At 45.6% G+C, this 21,059-nt stretch overlaps 1 protein-coding gene across 4 annotated transcripts in view; it reads right to left on the bottom strand.

Annotated features, from left to right (window-relative positions):
* Clpb (ClpB family mitochondrial disaggregase) overlaps positions 1-21,059 on the bottom strand; it is a 127,670-nt gene that overhangs the window by 70,090 nt on the left and 36,521 nt on the right. For 2 of the 4 annotated variants that reach the window (XM_015986844.3, XM_076548577.1), the window contains exons 4-5: positions 10,334-10,437; positions 4,632-4,721 (exon numbers count right to left, since the gene is read on the bottom strand). In XM_015986844.3, coding sequence (XP_015842330.1) covers positions 4,632-4,721; positions 10,334-10,437 — 194 coding nt within the window. The remainder of the gene's footprint in view (positions 1-4,631; positions 4,722-10,333; positions 10,438-21,059) is intronic. The other 2 variants (XM_006993275.3, XM_076548585.1) reach the window with 1 other exon arrangement.

Here is a 21,059-nt window from a genome sequence, read left to right as displayed (position 1 = left end):
GTTATATATTTTACACGGTGAGCTTCATCACATATGAATTAAATTCAATAAAGCTGTTACATTTAAAAGTATAAGCCAAGCTGGGCAGTGGTGCACATGCCTTTAATCCCAGCTCTCGGAAGGCAGAGGCAGGCGGATCTCTGTGAGTTTGAGGGCAGCCTGGTCTACAGAGTGAGTTGCAAAAAAGCAAAGGCTGTTACACAGAGAAACCCTGTCTTGAAAAACAAACAAACAAACAAAAAATTAAATAAGTAAAAGTATAAACCAAAAAAAAAAAGTGACTGCCAGGTGTAGTGGCACATGCCAGTAATCTCAGCACTTTGAAGAGGTAAGAGGCTTGGGAATTCAAGGCCAGTCTAGGCTACATAATGAGTTCAAGGCCAGTCTGAGTTTCTATCTCAAAATAAAGTGTCTGTAGGAAGCTGGGCTTATTTCTGGCATTCAGGAAAGAGACAACAAGTGATAAGTTTATATCATGCTCTTTCTTCTTGTGATGCCAGCCTTCCTGGCTGGAACCATCCCTAACACTAGTGCTAGAAAATGGCAGAAGCTCATTCATATTCAGTGGAGGGTCACAGGTATGTCACTTCAGTACTGTGGGGAGAAAATAATGCCTTCTATTTATTAAACTCTATGTGAGAGAGATCAGGCCAGGCACTTGATCAACTATTTTCCTCATAAGAATGCACTGGGATGCCATTTAATAAATGAAGAAACCAGTCTTAGCTCAATGCAGATGGTTTAAAGTGGCACCATCAGGCCATGATTATCTGTCTGTCCAGCTCAGATGCTTGTCTTCTTTTCTGTGTGACTATGACTTCCTTCTGGCCTCGTATTTGCTTACAGTGGACTCACACTTTATGAATCAAGCAGCCTGAGGTCATGATCTCCCTTCCTCTATGCATTCTAGTAATGTCTAGTTCACACTAAATTAGTTGACATTTTCTCCTGCATGGGCTTATGTATTCTTACAGTTTCATGCATATATTCTTGAATGTGGTAAGTGCTCAATAAATACTTCTTTAGTGAGATGTTAAGCTTGTCATCCTAAGCAGAAACTAGGTTCTTGAAGTATGGATATTGCTATCAGCTTTATCCTTTGTGGAATGTATGAGCCCATGGTGGCCGAGGCTGGCTTCAGGTCCAGCTTCCACTTAAAACCGGTTGTCACAGGTACCATGCTCTCTGTTCATGGACTCCTTAGGAACAGGGTCCTTCTTGGCCCATCACTACCTGTCCCGTGTGTAACAAGGGAGCTAGCACATACCGGCTCAGAAAAGGTGTGACAGATTACAGGGAAGGCTGGGCCAGCCTTCTGACAGGAAGCACAGCTCATCTCTTCTAATTTCACAGAAAGGAAGGGAGAGCAGGAGCCTGGCAAGGGACTGGAGACGGCTTATTGATCTGAGTGGCGTACTCTTTGGCCCAGGATTCCTTCACCAGAGAGCCTGGGGAGGCTTTTCAGACCCACATCACACCTTCCCATCACCAAATGTAAAAAGGGGGCGAACTCCTAGGAGTCTGTTACAGACACGTACTGAAACCCAAACACTGCTTCAATCTCTCTCACTTCTCCCCTTTGCTGACTCTTAGAGTAGCATGGTGCTCAGTGGTCTCTGGACCTCTTTGCTTTGCTCTATGATTACCCCACACTCATCCTCTCCCACCCTAACCAAAGCACATCCTTTCAGCCCCAGGGATCCTCAGGGACAAGTTGGCAGTAAGAAGCCTGCTTCTCAGCAGCTGTGCAACCTGGCTGGTCCAACTTGGTCCCTCAGTGATCCCTGTCTCTGCACCTGCTTGCCTCTCCTCTGCCTTTTCTTCAAGATGTTAAAAACTTGCAATAAAAAACAAATACAAAACGCTGTAATTAATAGCCAATTCCAAGCCAACCAAGCATCTCTACTAATAAACCTCAACACTTGCAAAAAGAACAATAAATTCTGCCCCTCTCTGGTTCTGAGGTGGTCTCTTTTATATACTCTGTGTGGTGTGTATGCATGTGGGTAAGCGTGTCTACATATATATTTATTTTCCTTTATTTCCCATCCAGGGAGGGGCAGAATAATGAACTGCGTGCGTCAGAGAAGATGAATCTGAGATACTAGGGAGCAGTGCAGTAAAAAGATTAAAGTGTTATTATTGTTGGTTTTTTTTCCCCCATGGTCCATTGTGACAGCTCGACCGTCATCTGTAAAAAATGTCTCAGCGAGAGATAATCATCGGAAACTCAATAAAGCGTCAGGGGGAGCCTCAGCCCCCATCAATCACTGGGTGCCTGGAAAATTTCAGCCCTCTGTCTCCCTTCCTGCTATCCATATAAATGTCTCTAATATATTTTGTGTGGTGTGTGGGACCCAACCCTGATTTGGAACTTTTGATGAAAAAATATTTATACACAAAATATGTAAATCAGTTAAAAATCACAAGACTAGCTCTTTGCCACCCCATCATACTTTTTTCTTATTTTTATAAATGCATCGAATTTATTCTTTTTAATAAAACATGTCAACTACTCTCTCTCTCTCCTAAGAGAGAAAGACATATATATCCATGTAGGTTTGGAGGGCTAAAAGTATAGAAATAATTAACCTAACTGGCTAACACATTTCATCTTGAAGTTGGCCAAAGTGCCTGATGGAGTGACAGACCTCTGCCCACCCTGCTGATTCTGTGGCAGTACTGAGAAATGGCATGCAGAACTACTGGCCCTGGAAGGGCAATGAGACTCCTGAGTGGACCTGGACAAGGATGAAGAGGAGTCAAGGCATTAATAAAAACAACTTGCCTAAGAGCTTTTAGCCTGCTGGTTTCCCAAGCCTCTGGAGAAGCCAAAGGTCTTGGCACACTCAGGGAGAGGCGCATGCAGCCTGGTATGGTCTCTGAGCTCTATACAAGGGAAGGAAATAGTTTCGTTGGCATTGGACATCACTGCTTTAAAAAAAAAAAAAAGATTATTTGTGTGTGTATGTGCACACACTGGCGCACATGTTTAGCCTCAGAGGCCCAGAAGAGGGGGTCAAATCTCCTAGAGCTAGAGTTACAGACAGTTATCATCCACTTGATGTGAGTGCTGGGAACCAAACTCTACTTCTCTGAAGGAGCAGCAAGTGATCTTAACTGCTAGGGCATCTCTCCAGTCCTTGGACTTGGTTTCCTTTAGTGAGCACACAATGTTGAACATAAGATCAGTAAATGTTACCTGCTGCTGCCTTAGCTATTGACATGGTGTGGCCTCATGACACCCTCCCCTTCTCTACCCCTGAAGCAGCCAATTCCTGCAGCCCCTCTCCTCCAGGACCTGGAGGTGCCTCTGCGTTCCATGATAAAATCCTGGTGTCTTGATCTGATCCGTCTTCTAATGCTGTGTTGCTATGGCTCATTACTCACTGAAAGGAGATCTTCTGCATGGATGGTGTACCCTAACATATTCATTCTCCAGCCTGAAACAGGACTTCTCGATTTCCCACATCTGAGAGTTCTGGACAAGGTACACCTTTGCTCTCCTCACACCTATCCACACCCACTTCTCTGTCCTCCGGCAGCTGCCTCAAATCTTCCTAGACTTTGAGAATCAGGGCTAATTTTATTTCCTTGTCTGCTTCAGCCCAACATTTTTTGCTCTGAGTTCTGTTGTGATCTGTACTTGTGCCTGGACCCTGGTCTGATGAGGTCTTGGTTGTATCAATCTTTATTATTATTAGCTGCCATCCTTACACGTTATACTTGCATGATATTTTGCTTTTTTCTCAAGTGCTTTCTTAAGTGTGTCAACTGACTCTTTCCCCCGGGGCTGGGAGCACAGGGTCTCACAATGTAGCTCAGGCTGGTCTTAAACTTTTATTCTTTCTGCCTCAGTCTCCTGAATGCTGGGATTATAGGCATGCAACAACATACCAGCAATCAAATGATTCTTACAACAAATATGTGGTGTGAGAAAGAGTCTCTATAGATGAGAAAACCAGCACAGAACAAGATGAACTGCCCAAGGTCCCATCATTAAGTAGCAGACAATCCATTTCTTACATTCAAATTAATATTTGACTCTTTAAGGATAATTTGTTAAAGACCCTGTAGTTTCCTATGGACATAATGAGACTAATGATCATGATGAGGTTCAAACAGGTTTTCATTAATGGAATTCCTCCTACGTTCCGGGCTTAGGAGAGGGATAAATATATTATTTCTAGCTCTCTTAATCACTTTTATTTTACAAATTGGGAAGGAGAGCTTCTGAGATGTCTAGGGAACTGCTCCAGGTGTCACAGCTACTAAGTGGTCTACAAACCCACCAGGGCTTAAGCACATCTATGGGTGGAGCCTAGAGCGGCAATCTAAGCACTGGACGGACTACAAGTGACACCCATCATCTGGACTGTGCTATTCATGGGCAGGGGAAGGGGGCTGGCATACATGCAGAGTCAGGTTTCTGGGGGGTGAGACCCAAACTCTTCCCTGGGAGCCTCTGTATTTCTATTCGTCTGCATTCTCTATTGTGCCAGGGAAGGCTTGGGCCCATGGTGCTTAACTTATACACTGGATGGTTAGCTTATGGAATGAATTGGTGAGACCACACCTCGCATGGCCTTGGGTGAGAAGAACTATTACAGTATAGAGAGCAATTCCATTACCGCCAGCGGGGACTCCTAGCCACCTCCTGAACTCCAGGGCACTTGTCCACTGGTTTGTGATGCGCCAGCTTGCACAGTCTTGTCCCCCATCTGAAGGCAAGAGATGGGGAGGTCAGCTGGAGCAGGCCAGGACCTGTCGCCCCTGTGGGAAGGGGTTCTTGGGTGGGAGGGCTTGGCTCTGGTAGGTCCAGTCTGACAAGCCTTTACTCCGGAAGAGCCCTATGCCAACCCAGTTCTTCAGGACTCATCTTTATTCAGCTGCCACTCGGAGCTGAGAAGAGAGCCTGACTTATGGCCTGTTCTGGCCACGTTTCTACCATGTTTTATTGTTTTAATTGTACATATGAGAGGCACTTGGAGTGCTCGCTTGCATTTCTGACAGCACCAGACACTGGATGTTTATAACCATTACTTATAAGCAGCCTGCGGCATCCACGGCTGGGCGACTTGTTTACTGTTACCGCTAATTTAATGTCTCCTCCACCTGAGGATCGGAGCCCACTGCCCGGCCACAAGTGGAAGTCTCCTGGAGTGAGCAGGTAGGCTGAGGCTCCGAAGGGAATGTGGTCAAGACAGGGAATGCGCTGGCAGAGGAACAGCTGTACTCCCAGCTGTCTGTCACATCTGTCCCATCTGTGTTCCTTTCTTAGAATGTACTTCCTTCCCCACTCTTCTTAAGCCCGAAGCAGCTCAAATCCCCATTCCTCCGAGCTTATCACTTGCTCTGTGTGTAGCTGAGCATTCAGAACCATAGACATCATGCAGTTACCAAGACCTTTGGCCCATATAACCCCGTGACCCATGGCAAGAATCTCCTAAGAAAGCCTTGATGGGCAGATATCCAGCCTGTTTATGCTCCTTGGTACACCGCTCACTACTTCCTAATCAGGTGTCCTGACTTATACTGAGCCCAACTACATTCACAGAGGAACTTCATTGCCACTGACTCTTACATACATATTGTTATTGTTAATCATCCTAACAGTCCAACAACATGGGTGCTGTTATCCCTGTATCACAGAGAAGTCTGAAAGTCAAGGATTTTACGTCACTTGCCAAGATTACATAGTCAGTCAGTAACAGGGCTTAGATGAACCATGGTTACCTGGCAGTATCTCCTGAGTTTTTTTCAAGGAACAGTGCTAGCATGTAAGGCAGGGGAAAGGCATTCCTAGGCATGGCTGACCTGTGACAGGGCCTCAGTGAGGAGAGCAAAGACCATTCTTCCCTCCTCAGGCTGTGTGTGTTCTGGGCAAGCAATGTAGACACAAAGTGTCTCCTATCTTTTGGTTTCCTTACTGGAGGGTTCTTCTCAGCCAACCTGGCAATCTCCAACTCACCCTTAAGACTCAATTCAAAGTCAGTTCACCCAATGGCATGTCCAAGACATAGCTTGGTCTTAGAAAGACCATCAGTAGCTCATTCTGTGTTGCTTACGTTCTTCATACAGCTAGCTACCTTTGCCTTTACCACTCGGTAGTGTGACTCCTTGCTAAGGTCCATCTTATTTGACTAGGAGCGCTGCCGAGGGGCCAGACCATGTATATTCATTTAGATATTCCCAGCATCTGGCAGAGTGCCTGACATGCAGTAAAAGCAAGCTGAATTATAAATAAGTGGAACTAATAAGCAATTATAACTGCAGAGAACTTGGCAATTCACACGTCACATCATTTTATATCTTGATCAACACAGCGATACTGACAGGCAGACAAAGGGTATACTACTGGGGTCAGGGGAACTTGGCCAAGGTCACAAACTACAATCCACCATCTTCCCTCAGCACCAAGGATAGGTTGAGACCCACAGAAATAACAATTATAAAATATGGTGAATTAGTACTGACTCTGCTCTGACAGCAAGGACTGTCTAGCTGCCTTAAGCCTGTGGCTTTTCTGTGATACCAAGACTCACTCTTCTAAATTCTTCCCTGCACATCTCCCAGCTCCCCACCTCCATGTCAAGTCAGTCAAATGAACCACAGGGATCTTACACTTGTATCTCACCAATGAGGATGACTAGAACTGGGCAGTCCTGGCTCACAGCAAGCAGGCTATGACTACTAACAGAAGGGATGAAAAGACTCCAAGGAGTATCTGAATGGAGAAAGATCTGAAAACACGGTGAAGAAGATGATAAAGGATTCTGGGGCATCTAACCTTTGGATCCTGGAACCTGACATGTGGTCTACAATATGTTAGGCCATCCTCATAATTAACCTGGCAGCTAGAGAAGAGCCCTGAGATGACATATATGAACTGTTATCATCCTAGTCCCATCCAGAAAGCAGAGAACAAAGTACATCTAAACAGATACACCTTGGAAAATAAACTGGCAGACAAAGGTAGTCAGTGAAGAAGAGGGGATCTTATAAGTCAGTGAAGAAGAGGGGATCTTATAAGTCAGTGAAGAAGAGGGGATCTTATAAGCTACCAGTACTGAGTTTATTAATGATCCCTGACCAAATTCTAGAATTAAAAACAAATAACCAAAACAAAAAACAAACAAAAAAAACCCCAGTGCTGGGGACTGAACTCAGGGCCTCATGCCTACTAGCAAGTACCCTACCACTGTGCAGCATCTCTAGCCCTAGGATGCTTTTCCCTCCCTTTCTTTCTTCCTTTCCTTCTCTCTCTCTCTTTTTTTTTTTTTTTTTTTTTTTTTTGGTTTTTCGAGACAGGGTTTCTCTGCGTAGCTTTGCGCCTTTCCTGGAGCTCACTTGGTAGCCCAGGCTGGCCTCGAACTCACAGAGATCCGCCTGGCTCTGCCTCCCGAGTGCTGGGATTAAAGGCGTGCGCCACCACCGCCCGGCTTCTTTCTCTTTCTTTTCTTTCTTTTTCTTTCTTTTTTTCCTCCCTTCTCCCTCCCTCCCTCCCTTTCTGGTTTTTTTTTTTTTTTTTTTTTTTTGAGACAGGGTTTATCTGTGTATCTCTGGCTGTCCTGGAACTCACTCTGTAGACCAGGCTGGTCTTGGACTCAGAAATCCAACTGCTTCTGCCTCCCAAGTGCTGAGACTGAAGGCGTGCACCACTATGCCCGGCCCCGGGATGCATTTTTTAAATGCTTCTTAAGCACTCTGATGATTACTGAGTGCCTATAGGTTCTTTGAAAACAAGTCATTAATGTGCAGGAGTAAGCAAAGGTCATTAGGATAAGGAAGGAAAATGAATATAGGAGACATTTTTTATTTTATTTTATTTATTTATTTATTTTTATTTATTTATATTTTATGTGCGTTGGTGTTTTGCCTAAATGTATGTCTGTGTGAGAGTGTGGGATCCCCTGAAACAGGAGTTAGACAGTTGTGAGCTGCCATGTGGGTGCTGGGAATTGAACCCGGGTCCTTTGGAAGAGCAGTCAGTGCTCTTAACCACTGAGCCATCTCTCCAGCCCGACATTTTTTATTTTAACAACAAACAGTAGAAAACAATCTCCCATTTGTAGACAAAGATCGAAGATGGAAAAGCAGGGGCTGGTTGACGACAGCTGTGGGCAATGACAACACATTGAAACTGCCTTGCCACATGTTGGAGACTCTGCATCATCAATGATCATTTGATCTAAAAAGTGCATGATGGTAGGGAGTGTGCCTGCCTAGAAGAGTGCGAACACACAGAAATGTGATCAGTAAGTGGTTCTGAATAAACACTGCAGCTACAGAAAGCCCACTGTAACTGCAGGCCATACAGAATTGAAAGAAACAGTTAATACTTTTTCTTTCTTTCATGGCAGCCTTTCCCAGTGTTTTTATTGTCTGCCTAACCTACCCATTTGTCTACCTGCAATGAAGGTTGGTTGGCATTAGAGTTAGAAAGAACTCAGGGAGGCTGGTCAAATGAATAAATGAACCAGACTGTCTGTACACCATCATGGTTACTTCAGTACTGAAGAGTCAGGCTGAGTAGTTAAACTAGACCAATGGTCCATAAAGTTGAAATTTACACAATTTGGCTATTCCCAGAAAAAAAAAACAAAACTGTTGACCACTATTGTATTGCTCTAGAATGAATTTGATCATCAACATACAGAGAAACATCAGAACACAAAGCCACCAAGCTGACAGCAAAAGCTGGACTAGATTCCACAAAATCTGCTAAAATTCTCAGAGCAGAAGGAAGGCATTCCCGGACCCCCACTCCCTCTTGGCCCCACCATCTGAAGGCTTCTTGCTTTCTGGTGAGAGCGCCCAAACAGTGCACACACAGACTCAAGGAGAACGCTGCGTGTGAGTGACAGGAGACAGCCCATCAGCCGAGGCCATTCTAAGCAGCAAATATAGGGCTGGTTGGGTACACTTGAACTTCTCTTCTGTTTGGAGTATAAAGTGAACAGTCTTCCAGGAGCTCAGGGGAATTCACAGAGGCACAGGCCATGGCCTACACACAAGGAACTGTCAGCTGGGAAGGAGAGAAAAGACATATGGGCAGGCGGGAGTTCAAATAACCAGAGAAGAGGCCAAGATTTAAGGAGCATTCCGAATAGCAGCTGAGGGCAGGGTAGCCACACTTCATGTGGGCATGATGCCCTGATGCTCTTGGCCACTCCCCTCACGCCACCAATCTGAGGAACTTTCTCCCCGAGGCAGCAACAAACCTCTGCTCTGGGCTACCACGGCCGCCATTCTCAGTGCGTCCACTCAGAGGGCTGAGTGCGCCGAGCCGAGCCTCTGCCCAATCTCCTCTAGGGTTCAAGTGCTGCTGCTGACTCTTTTTTTTTTTTTTTTTTTTGGAGACAGGGTTTCCTCTGTGTAGTTTTGGTGCCTGTCCTGGATCTCACTCTGTAGACCAGGCTGCCCTCGAACTCACAGAGATCCGTCTGGCTCTGCCTCCCGAGTACTGAGATTAAATGTGTGCGCACTGCCACCCTGCTCAAGAGCTGACTTTTAAGGCAGTCAGCAGGGCTACTGTCCTGCTATTACTCGTACCAATTCTGAAGCAGCCACTGCTAAAGCTGTGCTGTCACCAGATCTCAGAGGAAGAACAGTCTACCAGGGTGATGGTGGACAACGGGCAGGAGGCAGGCACACTTTATACAGGCAGAAGCTCAGATATAAAATACACATTAGTCTGCAGCCAATGCAACCTACACTCTTGTCCGTTTCATTTCTGAAGAACTACTCAGCAGAGACAACACTAATTTGACCAGGTTCTCTCCAACAGATAGCTGCCACAACACCTCTTCTCTGGTCCAGTAATCACCCACATGCCCACAAGGTATTAATAACAAGCCCTTTTCTACAGCTCTCAGAACATCAAGGCACAAAGGTCTGTTTCTTGCCCTAGGTCACAGCAAAGCAAAGAGCCAGTCCCAGAGATCAGACCACACACGGAAAAAGCAATATTCACACTGTACTTAGAGATCTCTCTGGCTAAGGGAACCACAACAGTATGTTCTAGTACTGGGGCAGGTAAGTCTAGAGGAAGGAAAAGGAGCGAGCCCACATTCCACGCAGTATCTTCAACCATTTCACTGAAATCTGTTCTATTGCTTGCTCCTCTGAGGCTCCCAGTCTCAGGAGACGAGGAGAAATGTGCCCCACCTCAATTAGGCCACAAACTCAGGATCCTACTCTTTCCCCAACACTTCCAAAGTGGTGAAAGGCACTATGAAAAGCATCTCTTCTAAGCCCTTTGGGACAGTGAGCAAAGCTTGTGAAAGCCACAGGTGGAGACACCCAGAGCAGTGGGGCAGCCCAACCTTACCTTCCAAAGAATGGATTCCCTGTTCCTTGGCAGTCTTGTAGACACTGCTGAAATCATCCCCAAGGTTTGGGTCAGCTCCAGCAGCAAGTAGGACCTGCACCACACTGGAAGCAATTAGAAAAGCAGATCACAAGGTCTGGTTTTCACAGCTACAAGACAAACAATTCATCCAACAACTACTTTACAAATGCCCACTACATTCGAGTCACTGGTCAATGGGCTAGACTCCATGTGACATGGAGCTTATGAGTCCTGGGAAGGAAACAAGGGTACAATTATAGCAAAGAAAACAAATGAACAGACATGAATGTTGAGACTGGGGTTGGGGGTGAGAACAGGGGTGACAGGAGAAGAGAGGGAGGAAGGCCGAGAGGGTCAATACATTTCATATTTACAGAAAAGTGTCCAAGAACAAATTTAATTAAGAAACACACCTAGGAATAAAGCTTCCAAAGGAGGTGGAAACATTACAGCAAAGTGTGACCTAGGTCAGAATGGGAAGTACATGTGCATTAGTAGGGCACAGGAGGAACCCGAGTAATGCCTTCTAGCAGGAAGGGGCAGGACAGCACAATACGAGTGAAAGCTCAGTACTTTATATGAAGGAGGTTTGAATGAGGGGAAGAACAGTAGGACATAGGTAAGGAAAAGCAACATGATCACATATGCCTTCTTCTACACATCCATGCGCGCGCACACACACACACACACACACACACACACACACACACACACACACACACACACACACGCAAGAGTAAATTCCGACAATATTAAAAATATCAAAAATGGAAGAATCTCCTTAGATCCACTTCCTTAATCCAAATTCTAAGAGCAACCATTATATAGAGTTTGGCATATTTTGTACCAAGCCTTTCCAATTAGAGGAATCATTCCAGGAGCTGTGTAAGAATGGGCTGGGAGGAGTTTAACAGCTGGCAGACTCCACAAGGCATGGGGCATAGAGCTTGAACTAGTCACACGTTCAGTGTATGCTAGTGTCCCTTCTCTCTCCCATGATGTCATGGTCCCACAAAGACTTCATAAAGAAGAAAGATGTCTTAAAACAGGACAGCTGACTGTTTTTCAGGAAGCACATTTGTAATTTACAGTAACTGGGTCATATATAAACTCTAAATGCACAAACTCCTTTTTCATGCAGGTCAGACACATCATTTGTTGCAGTTGCAGAGTATTCTAAGATTATTCTGTGTTTGTTTTGTTTTAGATTTTTGAGTCAGGGTCTCTGTCATTCTGGCTGTCCTGGAACTTGCTCTATAGACCAGGCTGGCCTCGAACTCATAGGATCCTCCTGTCTCTGTAGTGCTGGGATTAAAAGTGTGCACCACAGCCAGCTATTCTGTCTTTTAACCAATCTTTTATTGTATAAGAGAATGTCTTTAATATTTTGATGACAAGAAGACAAATTATTAGAATTTACAGTTCTAGGAGAAAGCATAAGGAGCTCTTTCTTCTCCCCACTGAGACAAGGACTTGCTATGTAGCCTTGGCTATCCTTAAACTTGTGACAATCCTCCTGCCTCAGGTTCCTGAGTGCTTGTATTACAAGCATATGGCACCCAACACTAGCATAAGCATTTCAAAGGACTCTGATAGTATTGTTGAGCTGCCTATCAGAGATGGGGCTAATCTTTATTCTCATGAGCCAAGTATGAGGCACGCAGGAACTCTGTGCCTTTCCTCCCTCGGACATGCCTCTTTCTTCTTTTTTAGACAGAACATGGAGCCAGACTGCTACTCTAAGTTTCATTTCTCTGATTCCTAGCCGAGTTGAATTTCTAAAGACTAGGTGTATAGTCCTCTGTTCCCTGTTTCATGATTTCTTCTTCTTCTTTTTTTCCCCTTTTTCGAGACAGGGTTTCTCTGTGTAGCTTTGCGCCTCTCCTGGAACTCACTTTGTAGTCCAGGCTGGCCTCGAACTCTCAGAGATCCGCCTGCCTCTGCCTCCCAGTGCTGGGATTAAAGGCGTGCGCCATCACTGCCCGGCTCATGATTTCTTTATTAGTGTCCTTTGCCAGGTCTTCTCTTCGTGAAAGGTAATTTTTTTACTTTTTCTGAACTGACCTTCAAAATTGTTAACACTTTGAACGGCATAAATGGCAGGTGTGTCAAACAAATCCCTGGGATTTTCAAAACTATTAAAAAGCCAGACTTTAGTTTCAGTTTTTTCTTTTGATTTTTCAGTATTTGCAGCCAACAGTGCTGTTGGCTTTTCCATGTATCACCTGGTTTGGACGTTGCTATCTTCAACAGGCACAACATCTGGCTAAGTAAATTCTGGGACAATCTGGGCATGGCTTACAACTAACCGGTTATAATTACATACCTATTTTTCTTTAGAGGAAGACTGTCGAGATGAGGCAAAGTTAGGGACTGGGAGAGAGTTTTTCTTAGAGTGAAGGTACACACACTGGTGAGTGCAGGCATTATCAGGTAAGTTGTGTTTATAATATTTATATGTCTATACAAGATTTATAACAATCCATCAAATAAGATGCAATTCTATGAGTCCACATTTAATCCCAGTACTTGGAGGATCTGGTCAAGGTCATCCTCAGCCACATAGTGCGTTCAAGGCTAGCCTGGGATACAAACAATGCCAGGAGCAATGGCTCATGCTAGTAAACTCAACAGCAGGGAGGCTGAGGCAGGAGGATTTCAAGAAAATTGAGGCTAGCCTGTAAGTGTGAGATACTGTTTCCCAAAAAAAAGGGTAATTTTTATTTTTGAACCAAGGTCTTCATGTATCTTGAGGCCCATTCATTTCCCCGTCCCTTCATACCCGTCCTCTGCCCCTGCATGCCCCCTAATAAAACAAAATTTAAGAGAAAAAAAGGGAAAAAAATTAAAAAAGGAAAAAACTTAAAAAATCTCATCATGGAAGCTGTAGTGTGACACAGTAAGTCATGCCATAAACCCTTTGTCCATATATCTTTACTTGCAAGTGTTCATTGCAAAGAGTTATTGGTCTGGTTTGAGGCCTCTGGTTTCTACTACACTCTCAATGCTGGGTCCTCATTAGGACTCTTCCTGGGTATCTTGTTGTTGCCCTATGGTGTGGAGATTCTGCAGCTTTAGGTCTTTGGGTCAGGTTCCTTCACATGCTCCAGCAGGTCATAGATGGGGTGGGTCAAGTTATAAACCTGGGTCTGGGCCCGAGGACAGCTCTCCCATGTTTATAACTTCAGGGCTGGTTCACTCACACCTGTGCTAATAGGCTTGGCTCTCCTGCTCTTATGACCACAGGGTCAGCTCTCTCACCTGCCCCAGGTGTTGACTAGGGTGGTACCCCCCCCCCCATGCTGCCACAAGACATATGGGTAATGGGGACAGCTCTCCTATGGTCACAATTTCAGGCCTGGTTCATCCACACCTGCACTCAATTGTGGTGCCCTGGAGAGGTGCAGGGCCTGCTCTCCCGAGTGCTGCAGCTGGTGGGGGTCAGGGATGGCTATCTCACTCTTAGGACCACAGGACCAGCTCTCCTACCTGTTTCAGACAAGACAGATGAGGAATGGGAACATCTCTCTCATCTCTCCCATGCTCACAACTTTGGGGCTGGCTCACGCACATCTCAACTAACAGGGCTGAGCCAAGGTCTTTTGAAGCCTCGGCTAGCCTTTGACTAGCTACATAGTTCTCTACCTTAAAGGACCCAAGGATGGAAAACAAGTCATTGGGCTTCTTAGCTAACTTGTTGGCCCCAGAGAAAACCAGTGAAGTTCAGGGAAGTATGAGTTAAAGCACTTAAGCTGAGTAGACAGTATGGCGCTTTCTAACATGCATGAAGACCTGGAGTCCAAACACAGTTCTGTCATTTACAGATGGTTTCTTGGACAAGGCATTCGACCTACAGCCTCCGCCTCCTTACCAGAATAACAGAAACAGCAATGCTTCGTAGCAGACTATGAGGGAAGTAAACTCTATAGTACCTACAGGTATATGGAAAAAGCTGCACAGACAGGATCTGTGTCATGGCTGACACAATCATAGAATAAGTTGAATCTGGGCCTGAACTGACCCCTCCCAGGATGTATGCCGGCACAGCCCTACACTAAGTAGTCAGTTCTTCTACAGTCTGCACAAGTTGACATGTTTTCAGGTCCAAATGAGAAGGGTTTGTCAATCTAAATTCAAAGGGACATAATTTGGTTAATCCTCAGCTGCTGTGTCCAATCACTATTCAATCACACCCCCTCTTGTGGCAGGCTGTCCCTTCAGGCAGCTAGTGTCACTAACTGTGCTACCTGGGCTTCTCCAGGTTCATGAGTATTGATTTCATCTGTCCAATTTGCAGGCTGCAGGACGTGTCCAAGCAACCGTGTATGCTGCCCTTGGCCCTGAAGGGCAGACAGTGGTCTGGCAGGATGGGGAGAGGAAAGTGGCTGGGAATCAGCCCTGGGGCTGCTAACTCAATCAAAGAAATGGGCAATTCACTTCGAAAACTTGGAGACTGAAGAGGATAAGCAATCCAAGATAGTGACTCATCTGCAACCTCGAGAAGATTCCCTTCCTGCCTGATAAAACTCAAAAGGCAGCAGCCCCACCGAGGGAAGACAGGCCTTAAGGAATCGACTGCTCCTCCTGCCAACCATGGCTCCAAACACCTTGTCAGATGGCTGTGAGTTTTCTCTCCAGCAATGGTCATATCTTACAGAGCACCAGCACGGAGCACTAATCTTTGATTAGCACCTTTGTGGAAGCCAGCCCAACCTAGGTTAGAAAACCGTTCACCTCTAGCTCGGATGACCAAAGATCCCCACTGCACTGTGGGTCCAGCAACACAGGCTAGGGGGTGAGCCTGGCTTGAGAAAGCAACCGCAAGGCTGCTGAGGACAAGCTTAGCTGTAAGCCAGACACAGGGATTGCCAAGAAGTTCACAGAAATGAAGGGATACTGGGAAGGAAGTGATTTCTACTTCTTTCCTGCTACAGGGGAAAGAAACTCCCTGGTCCAAAGCGTGAGTGGGAGGAGAGGTGAGCACAGGGAGATGGTGGGTCAGCTAGTAGAACAGTAAGGACAAAAGATGACAGCCCAGTGGCAGGTAGGACCTATCTCTCCTCTGTTCTGGTATTGGTATGCTGACTGCCAGGTCTTAAATTTAAGTAGCTACTATCAAACAGGATATGGCCTACACAGGGTCTTAATTGCTTGACTAAAGGAGGCAGAGGACACCATTCAGTTCAACTGAGTTTTCTCTAATCTTTCATCTCTATTCAAAGGAACTACTCAACTGGTTCTTACTGGCCTTGAGTTAACAGCAGTTCTCTCAGGCAGCTCAGGATCTGGCCTCTGGTGGTCTACAGAAAGATCTGCCTCTCTCACAGCTAGCGATCATCCTTACTAATGAAGAAGCCGAGTGTCTACAGCATGAGAGGTGTGCTACAGAGTCCTCACTTCCTCATACTGACTCTCAGCTGTCAGTCTGTAGTAAATCTGAACAGACAAGTTATGATTGGGGAAGAGACGGAAACCACGGCAAGGATATGAAGTCACTTTCCAGAAGAGGATACCAGAGAACAGATGAGGAAGCATATAATAGTTCATCTGCTATTAGAGAAACGCAAATTAAAACAACAACGAGCTCCTTCTTGAAACTCAATATACTGACAAAAGTTAGAAAGCTGAGAAATACCAAGTGTCAGTGAGAACACGGGAGTCTGAGATTCTTCATGCACTGTCAGGGTAGATAGACCAGTGCAGCCATTCTGTTCTGGAAGCCACATGCTAGGATAAGATGCAGTCAGGCTGATGCACACACAGCAACATGGATGTATGACGTTTTAAGGGGGACTGAGTATCCACTTCTATTTATGCATTGAGCTTGGTCCTTTCTTGCAAAGGTTATGCCTTCTAGGAAATTTCCTCAATTATAGAATTTCTAAGTCCTAAAAAAATCAGTGATCTTTTGGACTGAAGAATTAGGGACCCAATATAAACAGTAGACTCCCTGAAGTATATCAAAGGCCAAAGATATCACATTACTGTTCCCTGCTTCAACTGGCTAGTGCTCTTTCACCTTTGAGGTAGCAACTGGCACATCATGAACTCAGTGATGCCCTCTGGCCCCCAACTTGGGGTTTCATCCTTCCTCTTTGCACAGCACCCAGGTGGCCTTCATGGTTGACAGTTGCCTACTAACTTTCATTTGCCTTCCCACCAGAGTACAAAAACAAGAGCCATGTCTCCAAACTTATTTCTCAGCCCTGTACTCAATGCAGGCACTTAGATCTTCTGTATATTTACTTTGAAATCTGTAACCATTGTATCACACTAACCAGTATACTAGGCACTTCACAGATTCTGTTTTCTGAATGAGTACATAAATACATGAATGAGAAAGGAATATAATCATTTTATTTGATGGGGAATGGAAAAGAAATCTGGAACTCTTCTACCTAACCTTCCGAGGGTCTGAAGCAGGCTGCAGGTGGTTAGCTGTGAAAACCTGCATCTTTCTTTCTACACACCAGGCCCTTCCCAGCTTGCAGACAATTCCTAGACAAAACTGAGGACTTGCTTGGGAGAGTGGTCCCCAAGTGGCAGTTCCTGGGACTCAGGGAATTCCCTTTGGAGCCACAGCTAATTAATTGGTTGATCTGGCAGTAATTAGATTAGAGGTGGGAGTGCTTGTCAGAAGTTGGCTCATTCTGACCTCAGTGAGCTGTTGCTTTCAGGCCCCAGTGGGGGGGGCACTTACAGTCATCAGTGTTAAGACTTGCTTTCTGGTTTCAGTGGCTGCAGTGGCTTGGGGTCCTCACATTGTTTAGGGGAGAAAAGAGAAGCCTATGGTGGGAGCTAGGGCTGGGGCTGGCCCAGGTGTGTGCAAGAAGGCTGCTGAGCAGCTGGAGTTGATGGAGCAAGGGACAGTGATTCCAGACCCAGGTCATCCCCACACAATGTCAAGCTTCACGAGACACTCTACATCCTCCTCCTCTTCCCCACCCCACATCTAAAGCACATACAGGGCCACTGTGGTAAGTGTCATAGGCAGGAGAGGACAGAGTAACTCTTCCCAACCCAGCCCACATCTCAATGAAAAAGTCAAGCAGTCAATTTGGGAGCTGGGATGGAAAGTCAAGAGGTGTGTGTGTGTGTGTGTGTGTGTGTGTGTGTTGGGGGTGTGTGGGGGTGTTCAGTAGCCTGGTCTACTGTCTGACTTCACCAGGCTGGGCAACCTGACCACAGGCACTGATGTGTGCTAACTCTAGAGGCCCTATGGCACCAAGCATGAACTGGGAAGGCGAAGGACAGGGAGAGAGAGAGAGAGTTTTCTTTGTAAAGCTAGCTTCTTTACAAATAATTGAAGAAAGGTAGCAAGTAAGGTACCTGTGGAAAATGTGTTCCAGTTTCTCATAGGACAATAATAAGCTTCTGTAGAGTTACTACAAAACCAGAAACTAACCATCATAAGCACCAGTGTACTAGGCACCTCACAGAATCACTAGTTTGGATCTTTATGCAACTTGCAAAGAAAGACATACTGTTTTGTAAAGGAGTAGACAGAAGCTCAGCAAGAGCCAAATGTATACAAGTCATGGAGTCCTAAGACTCCTCAAGGATTCCTAGGCTGTGCTGGTGATCTTCATTCCTTGGCCAAGATGCAAAAATACAGTTCAGACTGGGTCTAAACCCAGGCACATTCCTTAAGCCTCAGTGGATCTGTCAAGTTGTTGTACTATCTCTGTAGACCAGGCTGGCTTTGAATTCAGAAATCTACCTCTGCCTCTCAAGTGCTGGGATTAAAGGCATGCTCCTTTAACCACCACCCCACGCCTGCCTAGTTGCTGTACTATCTCAGTCACTGACCCCTGTTAGGCAGTTAAAGCAAAGCAGGTCACAGCAGCTAGCTGGGACAAAGAGAATGTGTCCAAGATGGACAAGGGTCAAAATCGGTGGTGGTCCAAGATGGGCGACACATATAGGTGTAAGGCTCAAAAAAAGCATGGCATAGTAAGGTGAGAGCCAAGGAATGAAGATCACCAGCGCAGCCTTCCTAGGACAAGACTTGACTAGTTCTAAGATGACTCCAGGACCTCTAGGCTATGGCTCATAATATACGGTCACCAAACCTTGTCGTTGGGGCTTCGGCCTGCAGTGTAGGTCTAAACTAGACTCTCCGGCAAATGACCCATCCGAGTATGACAAGGCTGGGTAAGAAAAAAAAATGACTAAATGGGAAATGCTACACTATGCACACTGGACACTGTCCTGCACATGGCCGCTTGGGACATGGAGCTTTTAGTTAGTATTTACCTAAGTATTACCTTGGATTTCACAGGAGTTTTGTTTTTAACTACTGACCTGTACATTTGCCCCTCTTATTTTTCCTTCTTTCTTTTTTTAAAATTTATTTAACTTTATTTTATGTGCATTGGCATGAAGGTGTCAGATCCCCTGGAACTGGAGTAACAGACAGTTGTGAGCTGCCATGTGTGTGCTGGGAATCGAATCTGGGTCCTCTTGAAGAGCAGCCAGTGCTCTTAACTGCTGAGCCATCTCTCTAGGCCCCTCCTTTTTTTTGGTTTTTCAAGACAGGGTTTCTCTGCGTAGCTTTGTGCCTTTCCTGGAGCTCACTTGGTAGCCCAGGCTGGCCTTGAACTCACAGAGATCCGCCTGGCTCTGCCTCCCAAGTGCTGGGATTAAAGGCGTGCGCCACCACCGCCCGGCAAGGCCCCTCCTTTTTTAAAGATTCATTTTATTTATATGTATATGTATCAGTGTCTATCTGTGTGTGTGTATTTGTGTGGAGTACAGAAGAGCACATCAGCTACTCGAGCGGGAGTTACAGGTGGCTGTGAACTGTTGGGCATGGATGCTGGAAGCTGAACTTAGGTCCTCTGTAACACTGCAGACAATCTTAACTCCTAAGTCATTTCTCCAGTTCCTCTATTAATTTTTTAATTAAAAAGAATTCTTAGGGGGCTGGAGAAATAACTCAGTGGTTAAGAGTATTGGCTCTTCTTCCAGAGGACCCGGGTTCAGTTCCCAGCACCCATATGTTGGCCCACAACCAGTTGTGTATTAGTTATTTTTCTACCGCTATGATAAAACACCATGACCAAGGGAAATTATCAAAGGAAGTGTTTAACTGGGCTTATGGTTTCAGAGGCTAGAGTTCATGATAGCTGAGTGAAAGCATGGCAGCAGGAACAGCTCAGAGCTCACATCTCAAAACCAAAAGCAGAAGGCAGAGACACAATGGGACCGGCTTGAGACTTTTAAAACCTCAAAGCCTGCCCCCAGTGACACACCTCCTCCAACAAGGCCACACCTCCTAATTCTTTTCAAATAGTTCCACCAATGGGGAACCAACTACTCACACATATGAGCTTATGGGGGCCATTCTCATTCAAACAATCATAGCTTGTAACTCTATTTCCAGGGGATCTGAAACCCTCTCGCCTCTGTGGGCACTAGGTATATATGCAGACAAAGTACCACACATAAAAATAAATCGTAAAAAAAAAAAAAAAGAATTCTTGGGCTGGGGAGATGGCCCAGTCCGTCAGCAAAGTGCCTACTGTGCAAGCACAAGGACTGGGGTTCCATCCTTAGCACTAACACAGAAAACAGTCCAGTGTGGTAGCATGTGCCTCTACTACTAATTCTGGAGGGGAGGCAGAGAAAGGCGGATGGATCCCTAGTGCTCACTGGCCAGCCAGTATAGCCAAGTGGTGAGCTTCAGGTTCAATGAGAGACTGTGTCTCAAAAAACAAGGTTTATAGCCACAGAGGAAGACACTCAATGTTGACCTTTAATCTACACATACACACACACACACACACACGCACGCACGCACGCACGCACGCACGCGCGCACACACACACACGCACGCGCACACACGCACACACACACACACACACACACACACACACACACACACACACACACACGTGAATTCTTTCTGCAGTGCTGAGGATTGAATCCAAGGCTTTATACTTGACATATAAACACTATAATCCTGAGCTATACCCTTGGCCCTATTAATTTTTACCAGCACCGATTTAACCATTGTTATAAACCATTGAGATAATGTACTTTCACCTAGCCTATCAGTATGTCTTTGTACATCATTTAATCTGCCAGTTTGATAGGCCTCAATGAAATCAGTGATGTAGCTACTGAACAGAACATAGCCCCATGGCTCATCACTTGACTCTGGCTCTGGAGTCTTATGCCCATTCATATATACACAACTAACCGGGTCATTCACCATTTATTAGTGTAAATACATTACTTCCCACATCATATTTTACTCATGTAGAGGTCACACTGCTGAAACTCGGACACACTGGCCTTATCTAACTCAGACCCTGGCTCCTCCAGCCTGAGAGCCCTATTCAGATCAGCAGCTTATGGCACAGATGCACTGGAAGACGCCTCTTCAAGAAGAGGTATGGGTCTGGACCATATCACAGGCCCCAAAATGAACAGCCTTTCCTCAGCAGCTGAACCAGATGGTACTGGGTGCCTCCCTGCCCCAACTGACACTCTCCAGAAGAAAGAGCACTGAACACCCAACTCCAGGAGAGGATACAGAACTGAAATGGGGTGGGGAGGACGGATACTGTCACGTTAGGCAAATGAGCTGGCACAGCTTTCCATCGAGCAGTGTCTTGGGTTGCCTGAGGTCGAGGCATGCATCTGCCAAACTAGAAACAGGAGCATGCTGCAATTGGAATATCATTACTACAAAACAGGA

Source organism: Peromyscus maniculatus, chromosome 1 (genome assembly GCF_049852395.1).
Source record: "Peromyscus maniculatus bairdii isolate BWxNUB_F1_BW_parent chromosome 1, HU_Pman_BW_mat_3.1, whole genome shotgun sequence".
Classification (NCBI taxonomy): Eukaryota; Metazoa; Chordata; class Mammalia; order Rodentia; family Cricetidae; genus Peromyscus; species Peromyscus maniculatus.
Note: the sequence above shows the minus strand (reverse complement) of the source record. Positions and strands in the feature narration are given on the sequence as shown.